The sequence below is a fragment of the Lepidothrix coronata genome, unplaced genomic scaffold (genome assembly GCF_001604755.1).
Source record: "Lepidothrix coronata isolate B3197 unplaced genomic scaffold, Lepidothrix_coronata-1.0 Scaffold98, whole genome shotgun sequence".
NCBI classification, from domain to species: domain Eukaryota; kingdom Metazoa; phylum Chordata; class Aves; order Passeriformes; family Pipridae; genus Lepidothrix; species Lepidothrix coronata.
Window position 1 is genome coordinate 1,430,790 of NW_016690278.1, and position 22,370 is coordinate 1,453,159.

Below are 22,370 nucleotides of genomic sequence, written 5' to 3' on the forward strand. Positions count from 1 at the left end.
TCCAGCAGGATCTCTTTTCCAGCAATTATATCACTTGTTTTTCCCTTTTTATAACAGTCTGAGCAAAGTCAGGCCTAACAGTTTTTCCTGTTCTTCTTCACGCCTATTATTTGGCTGCCAAAACCTCAACCACCTACCCAACCTGGGATCTGGAAACCGAAATAGCCAAATAATTTCCTCCCACCTTATCTTCTCTACTATAGTAAAAGCTTTGATTTTAGTGTTTCATACTTTAATCTTTACATCAACTGAAATTCCAAAAGTTCACTCTGCGAAAACCCCAAATACTCCAAGATAACATACTCTATCTAGCACAGCATGTCTTTCAGTATGTGCCTATCCAACATTTCCTTGCATTTACCTTATATTTGCAACTATAGCAGGTATGTTACAGATTAAAAAACGTCAGATTAAAATGGATGCATCCATATTAATCACTGGTTTTGAGAAGAAAAAAAAAAAAAAACATAGTCTGGAGAGATTCGCTTTAAAGCAGGGAACAGATACCTGCAGCCAAAAGAAGAGCATGAACAATGTGTGACATGGATTTTGATACACTTTTGACTTGCACAATTGTTACTGACTTTTGAAAGAATCCTAGAATGAAATCCTACTAAATCCCAAACGACTTGCTATTCAGTAAGAGCTTCTGCTTCACCTTTTGCAAAGCATTGACTAGGAATGACGAGAGTAAGAAATATCCATTTTAGTTACAGATCACATTTTCACTATCATAGATAATACTGGAGGTGTCCTCAAATTTTCTTCTACTTTGTGATTGCTATATAAGTCCCAGAATACACTGCATAACACATATCACATCTAATTAAAATTTTTCTGCTCAATGAAAAGTGCTGTTTTAATGCAACACTGTTCCACCAGAGGACAGCATTGTGCTAAAAGCCTAAGGAGCTTTGGTTTACCTTTAACTGTCAAACTTCACATTCTCAAAGTTTCTTCAGCAGTATTCTCTCCCGCAATATCAACAGTCTCAACCTCTCCAGCTTCACATTTGGAGTGAAATGAATCAGGAGACACTTAACAGTCCCACTAATAAAATATGTTTTACCCCTTTGGTACAAAATTTTTACCACATTAATGTCAAGTCATCCCACATCTTCACCTAATTCAGGCCCATGACTTCAGCATTTTACATGCAGTATATTGAATAGTGATTAAAAAAAAAAAGAAGCCAAAACAACGCTCCTCTCCAAAACCTTTCATATTTTGATCCTGATAGCCAAATATAATTTGATTTTATGACACAGAATTGGTTTTGCTAGAAATTAACTAAAATTAAAGCAACTTCTGGGCTTAATAGACACACAAAAGGGAGCACATCATCTGATTCCATAATGGAGAGAACACTGAAAAAAACCATATGGTTCAAATACTACATATATCAGAACTAATTTGTATTTACAATTACAAACAAAGCTAAGATATAACTTCAATTAATGTGTCCTTAATATCCCAAGCCATTACTGCCTTGGACAGACATCCATTTGTAAAAAAGTAAAGATTTTTTCCCGAGCTTGGTCTCCTCAGAAACTAGGAGCAATTAGAATAGCAATGATAATAAAAGACCAGATATCTGACCCAGATAAAAAATTACCTGAGAAACTGCAGAAAATTCAGTTGTTTTTTTTTCTCCTATGGAGAAGTTATAGTCAAAGATGAGCTATGCAGAGACACTGAAATATGTTCCAAGCTCAGTAACATGAGCTGCTAAACTCTATCAATACTTTGGATGTATCGCTCAATTTTTAGAAATTTCAAAGCAAATGCCATTCACCAGTCACTAGGAAATATTTTAAACACATACAAAGTCTACATTTGAAGTATCCAAACAGTGAAAACACAACAATTACTTCCTGAGAGCGATATTTAATCATTCTGCTATTCCTGAGAATTAAACTCCTTGCTTTTAGCAATACACCAGAAGACCTTAGTTTCATGGGCAGTTTCACCATTTAACATCCCTGTCGGTAGCTCAGTGTCCAAAAACCAACCTTCCAGTCTGTAATTCAGATACTGTTTTTAATTCATCAGTGCTCAGAGTGAGGATCACTGAATTTCTTTAATGTCCAACACAAATAAAAAATTGGTCTATCAACGGTTTCTTTTCCAGAATGAAAATGCCACTTACTTTAGAATTTCTTCCTAACTTACATGAGGTACTAAGAGGGTTCACCTTTCTGAAAGACATGCTGAAGTACCACTGAAATTCAAGGGACTGGACAAACTTCATGGTTGCTACGTTTCAAAACCCCCAAGTTAAGACATGCAAGTGAAAACTAAAAAGTTCTGCTGCCTCTTTTGTGGTACAAAAGGTCGCAACCTGTTTACAGCATTTTATGTATACTGAAGATCATAAGTAACACACTGCTTTTAAAATGCATTTGATACATTTCAGCGCAAGGTCCTCTTTCAGGGTGTTGTTTTCAGGTTTTGTTTGTTCTCAGATAAATTTGCTTGACATTAACTACCTGTAGTCTACATGCCATACAGCAAGCCCAGAACTAAAGTAAGACATTCTACTCAAGCAGTTCACTTGTTTCCAGGACCGAAGATTGGAAAATACATGCTATTTGATAACATTAAAAAAGGGAATGACAAATGTTTATTACTTTAATAGCTTCATCTCTTAATGCAGACTACTGCCTAATTTGAGAGGTTAAATTCTAGGAACATAAACTTCTGCTGTGTCTGTCAAAATTTCACCAGAAATTCACACAAACCACAGAACTTTGATTTTTGTTTACTTTTCCTCATGTGTTTACTAGGGCAGATTGTGAAAACAAACACTGAAGACACCTATGACATAGAACAAACTTCATCACCTTTGCAGCTCCAAGTGCTGAACAGAAAATTCATACACCATACCCTTGAAACAACTAAAACCACTGTCTCCTCACACAGCTTGTGTGCAGCACGGGTGAACAAGGAGTATCGTCATATAGAAGAGTGCAAGAAGCAAGAACCAGACTAGCATGTCTGCAAAAAGAACCAGTAGGATTGAAGTTGCAGGAAGAGATGTTGACCTGGAAATGGAAAAAAAAGAGAGGAGGAAAGGGAGGGAATCAGGCCTGTAAAAGGCTTTTGTTTTCTTAACTGCGCTCCTCCTTCCTGCCTAGAGTCTGGAGTAGAAACAGACACCTGAATTTGGTCATCTCTCTGTCGTCAACAAATTTCATGAAGCCCCCTTGCCCAGTGGCCTGATACTCAGAATCACAGAATCATCAGGGTTGGAAGAGATCTTTAAGATCACCCAGTCCAACCATCAACCCAGCACCACCACTGTAACCCCTAAACCACTCAACCACACCACCCAGCACCAGACTGAGATATTTCTTGAACACCTCCAGGGATAGTGACTCCACTGCCTCCCTGGGCAACCTATTCCAGTGTCTGACCACTGACAGTGAAAAAAATTTTCTAATATCTAATCTGAATCTCCTCTGCCTCATCTTAAGGCATGTCCTCTAGTCCTCTCACTACAGACACGGTAGAAGATACCAGTCCCCACCACACTACCTCTTCCTTTCAAGTAGTTGTAGAGAGCAATGAGGTCCCCCAACAAGCCTGCTCTTCCTGAGACAAAACAAACCCAGCTCCTCAGCTGTTCCCCATAAGACACATTTTCTAGACCTTTCATGAGCCTTGTTGCCCTTCTCTGGACGTGCCCCAGCATCAAAATGTTCTTTTTAAAGTGAGGGGCCCAAAACTGAACACAATACTTGAGGCATGGCCTCACCAATGGTATGTATAGGGGGACAATCACTGCCCTCATCCTGCTGGCCTGGTGTAGAAACAAAGAATCAAGCAATACACCTGGCCCAGCAAGTCTGAGCCTTGGTCCATGAGCATCAGCCAGCCTGCTGCAAAAAGGAGTTTTTCCATTTTTGCTTTCACATCCCAGGCTGTGGAAGCTACAAACACAACAGTTTCAGTCAACTCTAGCACTTCAGGAACAAGTCATTAGTAAGCACTGGCAAAACATGCCCAACATCCAAGCAGATTTGGATTTCTTATTAATTATTTGATACTGTCTCACATGTCTCTTATTATTCAATTTAATATAATTTCATTTGACCACCAAAACCATCACAACACAAAAGCCTGGTAAAGTACTGTAAATACATTAAAGCTAAACAGATTGCAATGAGGCACAGAAACTTTGTAATGTGGCAGCAAAGGAACTGGGACCAAACATGATTTTATTTAACAACTCTGCTAATCTGGAAAACGGTAAACGGCATGTAAATTCTATTAACAGAAAAATACTTAAACTGGCAAAGTTACAAACGGTGCCAGGGCAAGAAAATAAGAGTAACAGCACTGAGCTACATCCTCTATCTAGGAAAACAATGCCAAAGTTTCTCATTTAATAGGACAGGACCAGGTTCCTGTTGTTTCAGGACTAAAGAGACAACAGAAATATACTGCTCAGGTAAGTACCTGCTAAAAGACAATTGGGCTGGGGGAAAGTACATCACACACAAATGAGTTTTACAGGTGTAAGAAGCATGAAGAAACACTAAAAAGAAGTTAAACAAAATAACTTGTGCTTCTCTGTCAAGCCCTGAAAGAATTAAAGGACAGTTTTCTCAGAAAATAAGCCTTTGTGCATTTGGATTAGTGTTATTTATGAAGAGTGGCATAAAAAGGGAAAAACGCACAAGAAAACCAAGACACATATCCCGTCAGGAATGGGAGTGAACTGAGCAGTACAGCCCACCTGAGCAGAGAAGTGAACATGCTTGAAGACTGCTTTTTCTATGACATGTTTCAGGCACATAAGAAAAAAAAAAAAAACACAACATCTGTCAGAGGCAAAATGTATTCATTTTCCTTGTAAATTCTTACCTCCACAAGAGCCTTAGCAGAAATTAAATTTTTAGGTACACCCTATCCATAGCCCTGGTGTCTGGAACACACGCTCAGCTTTACTTCCTTTTGCACTATCAGATTCATTCCCGATCCTCTTAAACATCCCACAAATAGGCAAACACAGGAAGCTTTTCTACTCCTGTGGGATGGGGAAAAGCCCAAATTTAACCCAGTGCAGAAAGTGGGCAACACTAGCTGGGAAACCAAAGATCTAGAAATGAAAAATAAAAAAGTTTTCATGCAGCAAGTGCTCCAGCTCTAGCAGTAACGCTCTGAGATTAGATACCCCACAATAACTCAAGACTTAAAGACTTGCACAAAGTGGTCTGGCAATATACAGGCTTTTCATGTGAGGAACACACATCCAGAAAGCAGCTGGAAGAGGCGGGGAAAGAAGAGCAAGTGGTTCTCCTCTTCACCAAAGAGAGCAGCAATGCCTAATACACGGCAGTCACACCTAGATTCCTCCCAAACAATTCAGTTCACAGAGAAGAGCAGAAAATCACTTTCAAATTTACTACTTTCAAAAAGCTGTTTTGAATGGCACCACAATATCATAAAAAGAATTTATCTTTCCTTAACACCACAAGAGGTCTAGAACTTTGTAAAAATAATTGAGTTTCTCTGAACACAAGACAGAGCAGCAATAGGTCAAAAACTTACAGTACATTCATTTAAGTATTAGAAATATTCTACCCTGGGCTTTCTCGGGCATTTTTCTCAGTATGAACATAAACAGACTGCCTTGGCAGTCTTTTCCTCACACTGTTAACAGAGAACTGTATCTCAGGCTGGTAAACATGCCTGCAGAAACTACAATTGCTTATGATGGGAAAGTTACACCACAGGAGTGCTGCAGGATATACAATAAGCCAAAATAAAAAACGTTTCACATCAGGCTTTGAGTTTGTTCCATTCCTCTCTCCCCTTCTTTCTGATTCCTCATGGCACAGACTTCTTTGCTAATTCAGAGAATCATACAATAACCCGGGTCGAAAGTGACCTTAAAGATTACCCAGATCCTACCATCCTGCTGTGGGCAGGGACACCTCTCACTAGACCAGGTTGCTTAAAGCCCCATCCAACCTGGCCTTGAACACTCCCAGACATGAGGCATCCAAAACTTCTCTGGGCAACCTGTCCCAGTGCCTCACCACCTTCAAAAGAATTTTTTTCTAATACCTAATCTAAACCTGCCCTCTTTCACTTTGAAGCCATTCCCCCTTGTCCTGTCACTACATTCTCCTGTAAAAAGTTTTTCCATCTTTCTTGTAGGCTTTCTTCAGATATTGGAAGGCTGCAATTGGGGCATCCCAAAGCTTCTCTTCTCCAGGCTGAACAATTCCAGTTCTCTCAGCCTTTCCTCATAGGAGAGGTGCTCCGTCCCTCTCCTCATCTTGGTGGCCCTCCTCTGGACTCCCTCAAACAGGCTGATACCCTTATTGTGCTGAGCACCCCAGAGTTGGATGCAGTGCTCCAGGTGGGGAGTCACAAGAGTAGAGCAGAGGGGCAGAATCCCCTCCCTTGCCTTGCTGGCCACGCTGCTTTTGATGCAGCCCAGGACACAATTGCTTTCTGGGCTTTGAGTGCCCATTGCCGGGTCATGTCCAGCCTCTCACCCACCAGCACCCCCGGGTCCTTCTCAGCAGGGCTGCTTATACACACTCATATGGTCCCTGGATTGGCAACTCAGCCATTTGCCAGCCATACCAAATGCCTTCCTTTCTCTTTGTTCTTCTGATCAGGAGGAGTTTCATTTAGCTTTTTTACTTGCAGTTTCTTTTATCTTGTCCTCTTAAACCGCACGCACATAAAGAACCAAAGATGATCAAAGTATTATCTTCTGGAACACTTCCCTGACAGTCCTAATCATCCCACTTATATATCCAACTTACTTTTAAGAATAATTTACTAACCACCTGTAGTGGGTTGACCCTGGCTGGATGCCAGGTACCCACTAAAGTCACTCTCTCGCTCTCCCTCTGCAATTGGACAGAGGAAAGAAAAAAAAACAGCTAAGGATTCATCAGTTGAGATAACAGTTGGGAGAGGTCACTGACTGATCACCATCACAGGCAAAACAGACTCAAAGCAGGGATAGTACCTAAATTTATTACTAAGAGGGTCAGAGTAAAAGAATGAGAAGTAAAATAACCTTAAAAACACCTTCCTCCTACCCCTCTTTTCTTCCATGTTCTCCCTCCTCCCCCCCAGTGGTGCAGGGGGATGGGAATGGGGGTTACAGTCAGTTGTTGTTTCTGCTGCTGCTCAGACAGAGGAGTCCTTCCCCTGCTCCTGTGGGGTCCCTCCACAGGAGACAGTCCTTGAACTGTTGCCATCCCTCAGGCAGCAGCTCTTCCCAAACTGCTGTCCCGTGGGTCACTTCTCCATGGGGTCAGTCCTTCACCAATGAGCTGTCCCAACATGGGTCCCCCACAGGGGCCACAAGTCCTACCCAGGAAAAACCTGCTCCAGCGTGGGCTTCCCTCTCCAGGGGCTGCAGGTCCCCAGCAGGACCCTGCTCCCTCTTGGGCCTCCCACGGGGTCACTGCCTCCTTCAGATATCCACCTGCTCCAGCATGGGCTCCTCCATGGGCTACAGGGGGGTCTCTGCACTCTGATGCTCCCCCATGGGCTGCAGAGGCACCTCTGCCCCACCCTGCTCTGCCCCACGGGCCGCAGGGCCTCAGCTCTGGTGCCTGGAGCACCTCCTGCCCCTCCTTCTGCATTGTCCTTGGTGTCTACCTTGTTGTTCCCATCTTCTCTCTCTGCTCTTCCCTGGCTGGAATTCTTTCTGTGGAACAACCTTCTGTTCTTTAATATGTTATGACAGAGGCGTTACTGTCACTCCTCATTGCCTTGGTCAGCAGCAGGAAGCCCATCCTGGAGCCGGCTGGCATTGGCTCCATGGGACAGGGGAAGCTTCTGGCAGCTTCTACCAGAAGCCATCCCTGTAGCCCCCCCGCTACTAAAACCCAGCCACAGAAACCCACTACACCACCCTACAAGTCACATCATTTTCCTGAAGAACGTTCAATCTATCACTAAACACTAAAGCCCAACACTGATTTATAGATCCCAGTTCATGAGTTTTCAAGTACTTAAGTCTCTTTACTGTAATTAGCTCATTCTCTTAAACAAGATCGAGATCTTTCTATTTGTTGAACTACAAAATAAAGCAGGTGCCAATAACGCAGCATTTTTTCAAAGCAGATAAAACAGACCTCACTTCATGATTTAAGAAAAAAAGGACAGGGAAGGCCAAACACCCAGTACGTCTCCTTACTCCCTACTGTAGGTTCGGATACCATGCTACAGTTACAAAATGCATGAAACACTACTTTAAGGATAAAGGAAACATTAACTGTAACAAAGAAATCTGACAGAACTTCACTGAGAAGAGTTTTTAAATGATCACTCTATTACAAAAAAACCTCCGAGTGCTACAATACAAAGATACTACTGAAGAAAAACTAGGTAATGAACTAGGGGAAGGTGGACATAGAGATATTTTAACTGTTTTACCTCAATATCTGCCTCTTGGAAGCACACAACTTTTTTCTTTACATTTTCAGACTAACCTAAAAGCTCTGTTCTCCACTGCCCAGTGCACTTCGCTTGAATTCCACACAAAGGTGGTTTTCACCCAGTAAGCTACTTTTTCAAGTTCTCAAATGTTTATGAGCAAAATCACTCACCCACAAACTTGCATATTCTGTAGTTAGTACCTTTTTAAGACTGCCTTACTGAACACCGTGTTTGATTCTCATGTTTGACATGGGAATGGGCGTCAAACATGCAACCAGTTCTACCATAAAAATAGCAAGTTCTCTAGTCTAGAGATACCCGTCAAGTGGGGTTGGTATGAGACTGAAACTCCGTCCATTGCCCTTGGCAGTCCTCTTAGTGGTGTCGATGGAGTATAGAGGTGAAGAGACACCTTCAGCCTGTTCAGCTGAACAGGATGTCCACATTCCTGTACACCTTTTGAGCCAACTGTTATTTTAACAGATTTTCTCAGCTCTCTATCAACTGTTACAACACACCAGGTATTACAAGTAAAAGTAAACATTAACTACTTTCCTTCCAGGCACTTCTGGGTGTGCTAGAGCTGGTAGCTACCTTACTTCACTGATACACCTCGCAGCAGAGCAACGAAACTCAGAAGCAATTCAGAAGCTCCTACCTTCCCAAAGTTTACAGTTCCATCAGAGCATAAAATTTTTCAGGGTGAAAGAGGTATGGTAATGTACCTGAAATACTCTCCACATAAAATATATTTCACAGTTGGAGTTCTGTAAGCATTTTTTTGATTTGCAGACATCTTTCAGTACAGGTAACAGACCCAACTACTTCAAGTGAGGGCCTATGGTAGAGTCAACAGCAAGCCCATTTTTCTTGTGTACCCTTAGAAGATGCCTTACAATTGTTGCAGGAGGAAAACAAAAGGACCCCATTATTTACACACAACTTCTTTAGTCTTCTTTACCCCTAAGGTTTGCTCCATTCTGAATGTAGGCCATCAGATCATTCAAAGCATTTCCTCTGCAGTTTCTAATTTCTGAGGCATTCCTGAGTCCCCCAGCTTCTCTTGAGTTTTTGGCATAACTGGAACAAACTACAGTATGGACCTTTAAAACTGCTATATGCTACCGAGATCTCCAAATGCTTAGCACTGTGAAAGAGTGTGCAAGGCAGCACCATCTTACCAAGTAGGGACATTTAATGCAATGTCCTATTACAAAAGTTAAGAAAGTGTCTGCTTTCTTGAAAAGCAATAATTTTTTCAAGAGCATTAGAAGAAAGGGAAAAGAGGTGCGAAAGAAGCTCAACACAATGCTTAATGCAAGTACTACAAAGAGTGTTCACCAGCAGCTGACTAGAAATACTCGTTCTGCAAAAATACATCATGGTATTCCTCAAAGCTAGAGTCTGGAGTCCTGCATCTCCATGAATTACCAGCTCAAAGTACTTCACTCTTCACTAAATAAATGTATTCTGGCATGGAATTCTCAACAATTCATTCCTTCACTTTCTGGTCACTTTCCTTTAATTCCTAATGCTTCCAGGAACAAAATAATAACTGATCTTTGAGGTACAGTAATGACACCTCCCAGTAGCTGGCTCCAATACTTAAGAGTTGGATAATATTCTAACAGATTATAAAATAACCCCTAAACCTGTTAAAATCCTCCATTTATACTTTTATTTTTTTAATGTCACATCAGTTACACTTGAGAGTTTGCATCTTGCAGATCATCTGTTTCCAACAAAACTTCAGACAGCAGTTTGCAACAGCACAAGAACGTTATCAATATCAGCCTCTACCACTAAATAATTGACTAATAACAGTCAATTATTCAATTATTTTCACTATAAAGACAAGGTTATATAGTAAGAAATCTTCACTTTTGTATCTTCATTTCCAAAGCCACTCTTCTATAGCAAAATCTCCAGCTGTTTTCTCCACTCCTCACAAAAGTTTTTCGGAATAAGGAACAGTGTATACGAAGACAGACTCTGCCTGGCATTTCACATCCTTATGGCAAAGCAAGCTCAGAAAAGATATCTGCAGATCACAGCATACATTCTTTCTGAATTCAGGAGGGCAAATAAGTTTATTCACCTTTGTACTTTTCCAAAATTGAAGGTAATCAAAGGAGAAGAGAGCTTGAAAATGTGTTTGACCTACTCCTGGGTCAAGACACTCCGTACAGTTTCTACTCCACCTCCTTAAATCTACACGGTATTTAATTATTATAATCAACAGGTCATGGTTTACAGTAGAATTGACTGATTCCCATCTACACAGAGATCAAACTACATTTACTGACATTTTCGTCTTATCAGAACAGTACAAACCATAGCAGGGAACAGGTACAGAATTAAGATCATCTGAGCTACTGTATTCACATCTAGATTGAAAAAAGCTTAGTCATGACGTAGAAAGCTCTGCATTCTCTACAGCTTACTTTTGCAAAGCTTAGGTGTCCTTCTTCAAGGGCATCCTGAATTCTCTTTCCCTCATCTCTTACCTCATTTTCCACAGCTAGGTTTAGAGAGTCTGCTTTGGGTACTTGAAAAATAATAGTACCAATAATTCAGGTGCTGAAGTTAGAGGCCTTATTTACTCTCAGAAAGTAAAGACAAAGTCAGAAGAAACCCTGGAAACTGCAATGGCACATCTGTGTCAGTCCAAATGTGACCTATGTTCCGGCACTACTACTGTTATTGAAATTGCTCTCACAGACCCCTTTCTTTGGTGGATAACAAGGTTCTTCTACAGAGATTTTCCACTTGCAGAGACAATCTACGCCTCAGCCTGCATACTGATACAAATAATAGCTGCACACTAAACATTGTTTGTGCTAGGTACATCTCAGCATTACCGCCTATATCAAAAGCACGTGCAAACGTTTGCAATAATTGAAATATTGGCTTTGTTGAAGTGAAAAGTGATGTGATGGTACCCTCAGCACAGACAAGCCTCTATGCCCAAACCACAGATTTCTTCAGAGCTAATTTTATTCTATTACAGACGGAAGTCAACTGACAATGGTTATTTTCAAGACTCAGCAGTTTAAAATTCATTCCAGGTGAACAGTGATTTCTAAGATCCTAAGTTAATACACACACACACACTGCTAAGTTGTGCAAAAACATGTTTCCCGTAAAACTGAACACTGATTCTTACCAGAATCATTTCTTTGGAGACAAAGACAGAAGTTACTGACAATCACAGAAGAAGTCCTTTCATGACTACATCCTAGCGCATTTCTGACCTTGAAAATCATGTATGATCTTGTACTGCTGCTGGAGGTAGGATACTTGAGGTACTTATATCAAGTACACAGAGTACCTCATGTTTAACACAGCTCACAGCACCGTTCTCCAACCAGTCACCTCCAGGATGCCTCTATTCAACTGCCAAGTAATTCTAGTGTTGTTCTAGGCACACACCCAGGTGTTTATCTTCCAGAAGCTGCCATGAAGTTCCTGCCATACTGTCAAGCATTCAGAAAGCAACTCATGTTGGTCTCAATACTGGTTGAGAAATCAGTTTAAAACTACAACCCTAACAGGAATATGTATATTTTCCTCTGTCAGATTAATTTACACTAATTTCTACACTGTTTATATGTAAATATTTCACCTCATAGTTTACTTTTTTTAGAGTAAATATAGTCTTATAGAGCAGGCCACTAGTAATCACCTTTAGCCAATAATACTGGCTGCTTTAGTATCAATAAGCTGACAGTAAATAGCATTTACACTAGGAATCAATTGTTACTGAAGAGTTCTGTAAACAAGGACTCTCCTTGACAAGTAATTAAAGAATACCTCTGTCATAACCTAGTTAAATCTTCACTACTAAAGCCACCTCATCTCATCAGCTATCTAAAAAAAAAACCAAAACAAAATACAGATTAATCTCTGTAACTGGCCAAAGAAAACACTGCCTAAAAACCTTTTCAGCAACAGCTGTTTTCTGAAATAAGCGAGGGCAAGAAATGCCAGAGCTTTGCTTTTCAAAGAGGCTTGCAGAGGCAGGCATTAAATTTCTACTGCACTTGAACCCGACATGGGTCTACAGCTTCCCCCAGGTGTTTTTGAAAATCCCACCCCAGAGCACTCAAAGGAGGAAAGCAAGAAAGGGAGAGCATAATGGGGAAAGGGAAGAAAGAATAGTGACAACAAAGTATGAAGTAAAAGATAAGAGATCAAAGACAAAAAGAAAGAAAGCAAAGAAGATAATTTATCCTACCAGAGACAGCACCTCTTGTCAGTCAAGACAAGAAACATTGCCTCCCAAAAAGAATCTGGCACCAGGAAGTGGCAGAAGTGATGGGGGAAGACCAAATCTGACCTGAGATAAGAAAAAAAAATGCAGTTATAATTTTTTTTAAACTGTCTGTTTTTTCATCCTACTTCTGCAGTATTTTTAAAAAAAATTACTTTTTTTTTGTTTAAATTAATGTCTTTCTTCAGTTGGATTTTTGTCAGTGATGACAGTGGGATGATACAAATCAATGTGGAACAGGATAAATAGAATCTTGAAAAAAAAAGTGGAATTATACAAATGCTGAAATTAAAAACAAATTTTAAATAGTATAGGAAAACTGTATGAAGTGATAGCTGCAAACAGTATATGCTAGTGAAATGTCCCAACGCGTAAAAAATTTAGAAGAATGGACTTGCATCGACAAAACTCACTGAGATGGGGTACAAGACCACCAATTCCTACCTCTAGAAGACTTTCCTGACTGCTTTCTTACAAAATATAAAATCTCCACCTGTTATCCCATGTGAAAATGGGAAAAACATTATGGTCTCTTGTGTCCGGGTTCCACACTTAATTGCAATAAAAAAGTTTTACCCAGGTCTCTCTCAACTGAAAATGGGGCAACTTTTACAGAAAGTCTCCTAGAAGCTCCAAATAAAACATCACAACAGAAAGAATTAATAAATGCAGGAAATTCACTTCAGGGTGAGAAATGGGCAATAAGAAGAGGAATTATCATACAAAAGCAAATCACAGATTAAGCCTAATATTTTTCTAAAAATATTTTAACATTAAAAGACAAAGAAAACAAAAATTACCAAATAAATCCATCCTCCCCCTACCATTCATTCAAACCATATTCTCAGAACAAACCTGGCAGGGGGAACCATTTTCTCCTAATATGTCAGAGGTTCCAGTGACAACTTCTATTAATACTTAAAAGTTAATTCTGAACTAGAACAAATAACTTCAAGTGGTAGAAATCAAACCATCACCTGTACTTGCCTTTCAAAATAACTGGGGGGCTTCTGTGATGCTTTCTCACAATTTTCACTTGGCACAGACCTCACTTCCAAACTTAGTAAATGAAAAGCTGGGTTACACATATATTCCAAAACAGTGAAACTAAAAAGTTTGTCTCTATGCTCCACACTGAATTCAAAATGGTCTTATTTCAGTGCACCAAAATTAACTGTCAAAATATTATACTGAGATAAAAATGTGGATAACCCTGTGGACTAGATATACAAAAACCCCATAGGAGTAAGTTCAAACCAGATGCTCAAGTGATGCTTCAGGCAAAGGGACCTAAAATTTAAGATCCTTAAGAAAAACACTTGAATCTGAAATAGACAAAAGACCTGGAGAAGAAAGTTTAAGATAAAATCCAAAGCTTTAATTGTTCAATCTGGATATGAGGTAGCCTTAAGAACATTCAATGAAAAAATTCTCACAATCTCATTAACATAGTGTATGAAAAAGCAGTTCAGTTTTATTCCCCCTTTTGAATTCATGAAATTTCTTTTTCTATTTGAAAAGGGATATTAGAGATTACATCTTATGCAGATGATGCCTTTCTTTCAGATTCTCTCTCGGTATCAGCCTTTCTGAGGCAAACTGCTTTTCAGCTTCTGTCCATGCAGTAATTCCCCCTCACACATCCCGAGTCACTAACAGCACTCTGCTTGAGTTCTCTGAACTCAATGTGTCCAAGCTGCTCACAGTACCTTAATAATGTTGTTTCTGTATGAGTGAGCAACATTTCTGCCTACAGTTAAGCTTGTATATCCCTTCTCTGTTATCTCTCAGTTTTCAAAATCTACAGCTTCCAAATCCCCTCATCTGTTCTAAATCCTGTACAGGGAAGAATACATTGCATGTGGAGGATTGATTTAGCCCAAGTTATTCCAAGAACAAAAACTATGGAAGCTCACAACCTTACCAATATAAAAAATATATATCCCTAGAATCAATCCATGGTCAGAATTCACTGGAAATGCTACCTAACACAATTAGATTCCTTTCCCCAAAAATATCACCTTACTCAGTGCACCAGTGCATATGATCAGTAAACAAACAGGAATGTCTGTTTTGTCCTTGTTTGACAGCCTGAGCCCTTAGTTATCACACACTTCAAAAAAATTCGCACTGACCATGGATTTTCTCACTGCCTTCTCCCTGCAAGCATTTTCTCTATTGTATTTCAATGCAGCACAAACATCAACAAATTAACTTTAACAGCACTTCTAGAGCAGTATTTTTTTTTCTCTTGAAATAGAGGGAAACCAAGGCATGTAAAGATTAAAACTCTAAGTCCACTGAACCCAGCCACGCAATCCAAGAAGCCAAAGGACGGATTTTTCAGAATCCTTGATATTCTAGAATCAAGCGGGTTTTTTTCAAAGCTCACTGCTCAGTTACTACAGTTGCAGGTGTGAATGCTCAATCCCAAAACCCCAGATCAGGCCTTCATAACCAAAGGAACAGCTAACAGCTACCTGTGAATTCTTGCTGAAGGTATTTACCTAGCAGTTCACAAGAACTCTGCAGCACAAGACAGGACAGTAGATCCAGCTCTCCACAACAAAGCTCCACTGTCAACACCTCGACCATCCTTTGTTTCTGTAACACCTCTATCTGCTCATTTGCTGCACAATTCCAAACTCTGAGAAGTGGTCTAACACAGAGAACCCTCCTGCACACCTTAAAGGAGGCAGGGGTTGTACGCAGTACATAATACGCAACTGTGTACAACATGAAGATACTCAAAAAACACTGAATTGCTGCTGTCCCTGCAACCAAATTCTGGTACATCCCAGTTCCTGAGCTTGAAATCTGCTGTGGTGTCCAGGGATGTGTTAACACTTCTTGCATTAGTCGCCACTTTGGCTTTGTATTTAATAGTAACAGAAGTAAGGTAACAATGAAGATACAACAACCAAGAAGCAACACCAAAAATTCTCCCTCAAACCTTATCAGTAACGTAAACACGCTAAAGTATTCGAAAAACTTTCTATTTACCATGTACGAATTTTATTTGTCCAGTACTGCTCAAGCAATTTTCATGGCTCTATGAATTTCCCCTGAACCCCTTTTTGTTCAAACAAATATTTGGATGTATGAGTTTTTTCACCATTTGCCTTCTCTCTTCACTCCCACCCGAAACCGGTAAAAGTATCACTGTTCTGTTCCCATTTTTCTGCTTAAGATACAGGCTACTAACATTTTAACATAGATAACTAATTTTAATCTTTTTCTCCTGTTTCCCATGATCCATGGCAGTACTTTTTATGATGATCTGAGAGAAAAAATGGTCTCTTTACAAACATTTTTGGAGGACCTTGTTCACAGACTCTGCAGGTACAGCAGCATCTTGGTTCACACTCCGTCTGCTTTTCTAAACCATCAGAACCAGTAATCTTTTTTTAAAATGAAAACCTAGTTTCCACAAAACCAGTACGCATCTTTCCAGTTAAAATATGAATTATGTTTCCAGCTCTTTCTATTATTAAATGATTATTCAGTTTCCTACTGAAATCAAACAACAGTTTAATAATAAAGCAAATTACTGTGTTCAAATATTTCTGATCGCATTTGCAGCTGTTTATATTTAACATTTTTTGTTCTAAACACAGCTCTCAATAGTCCAATTGTCACACTAACTCATTTTCAGACACTGCACTAGATCTGTAATTAGATGCATTCCTATGCTACCACAGAGTAAAACTAACAGGAGTATAAAGCACTTTGCATATACAGTTAGAAAATGCTCCTTCAGACTCAAGTACTGGTAGAAATTCAAAAAACCTCACTGTTTTATATTACACATACAACTTAATCTGGATTTATTTTCTACAAAATAGGTCTAAGTGGCAGCAGCATACAAAAGAATTTGTTATTATTCTGTATTGTGAAATAGCAAACTCCATATTTGGAGAATATGTAAGCAAAGTAAGTATCAGAAGGCAGCAAGTTGTAACTGGTCTCACAGATGCACATTTCATCACTAAATGCCATACTTCACTAACACAGTATCTTGAGCACTTTCTATGAAAAATATGTAGTCTTGGTAATTGAATTAAAAGTTTTACATGCAAAAATATATTAATTCTGCACTTAGTAGCAATTCTGTAACAGACATTACATGATGTATTAAGTTACCCACAACTGCTTAGTGTTATTTGTCTTGTCAGAAGTTTGTAGTACCCTCGTGCAGCTCAAGTATGACACAGCTGTTGCATAATTACAAAGGGCAGAAATTACTCTTTTAACGTTTTCAAGGAGTTTGTTATGAAGTTTTGTTCATGTTCTGTATTGTGAGCATATAGAAAATGTTATCAGCCCAGACTCCCAATTTTTCACTGTACAGCTAGGGGCCTCAAGCTACCATAACCCTTACATTAATTGTTTTTATGTGGTTGGTACATATTCAACTGCAACTACGATGGACTGAATTTCAAAGACCAAGTTTGGTGTCTTTCTTTTTAAAATTTACTTATTTACCCTTCTATTACAAATAAGCACTTGATGTAAGTATCTCTATGCCACACATTTATGTATACACACAAAAGAGAGGAGCACCAAGACATCAGCTCCTTGAAGTACAAGGAGCTTGAAGGCGGCACAGAACATTTGGAAGCTCCACAGTCACTCTGAGGAGCTCTCCCTTCCTAGCTGCGTTACCACCATCCATTCACAACTTTACTACATGTGGGACTAGGATTAACTGCAGGGTTTTTGCTGATTCATAAAAAAAGCTGACAAATGGGCACCATCAAAAATCACTACCACTTATTGCTGACTATTTCTCGAAGCTTAAAGACTACACCCTTTAGTAAGAATAAGAAAAAAGGATGGAACCAGGTTTGGGAGCGGGGTGCAGAGCATGTGAGACAGAGGTGATGCTGGTGGTATGGCACTGGGAGCCTTCTGGAGCTACCAGGTGTGGGGAACCTGAAGCCGGGTCAGTAATGCTGCAGTAACCTAGTTCTCCAAAAGAAGTTGCAAAAGTGGTCTTCTAATGATACTCCTGGAAGTGGTAATTCTATACTTTTCTGCTGTCCTGCGTGGTGCCTCCCGACACAGGAGAGAACCATTGCCAGATGCATGCCCACAGAAAGAGATAATCTTTAATAAGCAAAATACTACCGGGTAAACTTTCTAGAGCATAAAAAAAAAGAAAGTTACCTACCTGTTCCTTGTAGTTTGCCAAATATTACACCACCACATACTCCGCCACAGAGGGGCTAACCCAGAGAAACACAGCACATTGCTCCTATAAAGGGAACAACATGAAATCCAAGACCAGGGGATGACCTCATGTTGCATTCTACAAAACCAAAGGCAGAGAATAGCTAGTCTCTTAACACCAAATCACAGAATAAAAATGGGTTTGAAAAATTAGAAGAGATCAGCAATAGTAAGTGACAAATACTTAACTCTTGACAGCATTACCAGCGAAGTCTCTTAAACAACAAACGAGTATTTCAAAAAAAGCAACAATAATTCAAATTCTAGTTGGTGCCCATTTTCCTGAATTCGGGAGAAACACGAGTCTAGAGTTCACGTGTGAAATGAGAGCACACTGAAAAGGCAGGCTTGGTCAGAATTTTTCTAAAGCATAAAAAAAAATCTCCCTTAAAAAAAATAAACAAAACCAAAAAAACCCCAAAACCAAACAATCAAAAAAACCCCAACAACTGTATTGCAGAGATTATTACACCAAAGAAACGGTCAAGAAACTTTGATGTAAAGTAAGCTTAAGTCTCCATCAGATGCTTCACAACCTATTTAAAGTCCCGAGACTTTAGAATTCTAATTTCTCCATTTAATCCTTTTCCGTCATAAAACTGGTACAGCATCCAGATGCTGTGAAGAACCATCAATAAATCTTTGTAACTTTGCAGATGGACCATTTTAAAGGAAACACACAGAAAAAAAAAAAAAAGAATCACTTAAACATGACTAAAGCTTTCTTTTTCCCTTTACCATATACTTCCAAGACAGCCATCCCCAAACTAGTTACACTGCATCAAAAGCTGTCAGCTATGAATGACCTTGCACATGAATTATTTTTTAATATATAATTACTATGGATTTCCAGAGTTCTACCAAAATCAAGTCTCCAAATCCCTTTTCCATGAAGTTGGAAAACCACGTCCCCCATACTAATATGTGTTATTCTATCCCTGCAACTAAAGTTGACTAAAAGAAAACATCTGAAGTGCTAGGTAAGAGGAGAATCACTGAGAAATTAAGAGATAGACTAGCTTGTTAATGAAAATGATCACAAGGACAAAGTAGCAGATGTCATTTTTAATCCCACAGTGTTCTCATGGTTTCAGGAACATATGTGCCTGTTCACACACACACCTGAGTACTCCACATCCACAATACAAAAATTACCAAAACTCACACTCACCAGGCAAGAGAGACAACTATTTCCCTTTTTTTTCTAACTAGGTGTGCCTAACAGAACAATCACTGATGAATCTGCTTCGGAAAGAGAATATTAAGCCTGATTTCATTAACAGTCACTCCTTCTAAAAACATCAACAAATATTTAAGACAGGAAATGTAATTTTCTTTGCTACAAAAAAATCTAACAACTAAACCAAAAATCTACAATATAGTCTCCATCAGAAACACTCTTAACAAGGAAACCTACCTTCAAACTTTTTCTGTCTTAAAAAGGCCACTCCAGGACTGAAATGTCTTTTTAGCACACATCACCACCTTTTATAATAGTCCATGCATTTATCACTGAAGAACAACACATGATATCACTATGATATCACTTCCATAATTTTTGCCTGTTCAAGCTAGAAAAGCTTGTATTCTACTACTGTGCTTTAAAGAAAGTATGTGAATACATGCATCACAGCAAAGTTTTACTGACTGTATAGTCCTACAACACCAGCAACAACAACTTTGTGATCAATGCTCACTTCAGTTAAAAACTGCATCTTTAACCATAATGAAATCCATCTCCACCCTCTTGGGAAAACATGTATTTTATGGAGGGCAGGGGGAGGGGAGAAACAGAAAGTAGCACTCCCACTAAATTTAACTTTAACAAGCAAGCAAAAAAAGAGCTAGTGGATTCAGGAAAGACAATTCTTTGATAGGGATGCACACATATTTGCACAAACAAGAAGTCTGCAAAACACTGCACCACACACCAAAAATCCATTGCACATACACCACTGTCCAGCATCAAGCAACTAGAAGTCAGGATTATGAGTTATAAATATTGAATTCCCCTAAAATGTTTTTGTCAAAACACTTTAGATTAGATAAAACAGAGAAATGAGAAATTAGATAAGAGAAAAGAGAAATTAGATAAGAGAAAATGGAGACAGGTGCTGAATTAAGTTCCTAACATGGCAGAAGGTTGTATTTTCAAATGACAAACCCTGCTTTTACAGAGTACTTCAATAGTAGTCCAAACACTTTACACGCTGGTAAACAGGCACAGAAAAACCCAGCGACTTTCTCTCCTGTTTTCACACTCCCATATTCTTCCTGTAGAGACTCCTTTCTTAGCTTCCATCTCTTCCTCCACCCTGCTCCTTCTGACTAATGCTGAACTACCAACCGAACTCCTCTACGGCGGTAAACACAACTGGGAGCAGGGGCAGGCAGCACACAGGACACGTTTCTTCGGCGGCCTCAAAACATGCCACTACTACACCAGCATCGGCCTCCTGCGCCGCAAGGCAAGGCGAAGGGGAAGGGGGCCGCCCCCGGGGCCGCCAGGACGCGACACCCCTCGGCAGGGCCGCGCAGGCTGCTCGCCCCGCTGTGCCCCCGGCCCCGCTCCCCGGCACCCAGCGGGGCCCCCGGCCCGGCGGACCCGCCGCGGCGGGGCCGACACGTCGGCAGGGCCGCCCCGCGCCGCCGCCCACCCACCGCGGCCGGGCCCGCCGGGGGCGCCGCGCCCCGCTCCGCCCGTCCTTCGGGCAGAGGAGCGGGGCCAGCTCCGGGTCCCGCCGGCCGTACCTGCGGCCCGGCCCCGCCCGGCCTCGGCCGCGCGGCGAACGGGCCGTACCGGCCTGCCCCGCTATGACACTGCAGAGCGCGGCCCGCCCGCCCGGGCCTCGCCTTCCTTCCGCCGCCGGGCCCCGGGGCCCGCTCCCGGCGGCGCCATGATGATGATCGGCCCCCGAGGCCGCCGGGCCGGGCCCCGCTGCCGCCGCCGCCGGGAGCGGCCTGGGCGCCCCGCGCCGCTCACCTTCATGTCGGGACATCCTAGTCCAGAGGCGGCGGCCCAGGCCCCTCCCAGGGCTCCCGCGGGCAGCTCGGGCGCCGCTGCGGCCTCGCCCCCCCGCCGCCGCCCCGCTGCGAGAGGAGAGGGGCCGGGGCTGGGCCGGGAAGGGGGCGAAAACACAAGAGGCGGCGAGGAGCCGGCCTCCCTCCTCCTCCCTCTCCTCCTCCTCCTTCCTCCTCGCTCGCCCTGCGGGGGGCGGATCCGGCGGCAACGGCTTCCCGGGCGCCGTGACACGGTGACTCCGGGCCCCGCCGGCCGCTGGCGCCGCCTCCCGCGCCGCCCCGCCCCTGCCGCACCAGCGGCGGCCGCGCTGGAGCCTTCCCGGCCCCTTCCCCTTCCTCCTCCTCCTCCTCCTCCTCCTCCCGCCCCGGCCGCGCCGCTGGAGGAAGAGGAAACTCTCCGGCAGGGCGGCGGCTCTCCCGCGCGGGCGGCCGGGCCGGGCCGGGCGGCGCCGGGGGTGGGGGAGGCGGGCAGGAAGCGGCCGAGGTAACGGGACCCAGCGCCGGCCTGACCCGGACGACACGCGTTAATCAGCTTTTTTATGGGGAAGGAGCGGCAGAGAGCAGCCCGGCGCATGCCCTAGGCCGGCTTTCGGTCACCGATCGCGTTACTCTTTTTGCCAGCTTTGGGAAGCTGCGGACCCCAGGCGCAGGGCTGGAGTCTTTTTCCTTCTTGTTTTTCCCCTTTCGCCTTTGTCAGGCCTGTAGAGGACTGCCAGGAGCGTCCTCCAGCCAGGCTCCAGCTCCATATGGAGGAGGCCCACGGGGTGCCGTGTGTCATCTCACTCACTGAATCACAGAATCTTTTGAGTTGGAAGGGACCTACAAGGATTATGGAGTCCAACTCCTGGCCCTGCACAGGAGATCCCCATGTGCCTGAGAGCATTGTCCACGCGCTTCTTGAACTCTGTCAGGCTTGGTGCTGTGACCACTGCCCTGGGGTGCCTGTTCAGTGCCCAAACACCCTCTGGGTGAAGAACCTTTTTATAATATCCAAACTAAACCTCCCCTGGCACAACTTCAGCCCATTCCCTTGGGTCCTGTCACTGGTCACCACAGAGCAGAGATCAGTGCCTGCGCCTCCTCTTCCCCTCCTGAGGCATTTGTACATTGCAATGAGGTCTCCCTCAGTCTCCTGCAGGCTGAAAGTGAGCCTATGAGCCGCTCCTCATAGGGGTTCTCCTCAAGGCCCTTCACTCCAGACAAGTGTCTTGATCTGTCCATACCATGGGGAATTTTCGTCCTGTCATCGTTGCTTTCAGCCCTTTCATGGAAGCAGGCCAGTCTTGACAAGTGAAAGCCCCGTGGCATGGCTGCATTCCTTCCCTGGTACAGATGCATGAGACACACACATCATGTATTTTCATTCTGTGCTGCCTTTCTTACTATGGCATCGTGGCCTTTCCTCAGATTTCATCCATGGTAA

At 42.1% G+C, this 22,370-nt stretch overlaps 1 protein-coding gene across 4 annotated transcripts in view; it reads right to left on the reverse strand.

Annotated features, from left to right (window-relative positions):
* The window catches only part of KCMF1 (potassium channel modulatory factor 1), a 49,310-nt gene extending 28,160 nt beyond the window's left edge, over positions 1-21,150 (reverse strand). Inside the window, exons 1-2 of one of the 4 annotated variants that reach the window (XM_017822485.1) lie at positions 17,868-17,939; positions 12,659-12,760 (exon numbers count right to left, since the gene is read on the reverse strand). Coding sequence is in view for 1 of the 4 variants with exons in the window: in XM_017822484.1 (XP_017677973.1) it covers positions 20,910-20,925 (16 nt within the window). In the remaining 3 variants the exon portion in view is untranslated. Of the gene's footprint in view, positions 1-12,658; positions 12,761-17,867; positions 17,940-20,273; positions 20,299-20,909 lie in introns of those variants that run through there. The other 3 variants (XM_017822484.1, XM_017822487.1, XM_017822486.1) reach the window with 3 other exon arrangements.
* Positions 21,151-22,370: the final 1,220 nt, after the last annotated feature.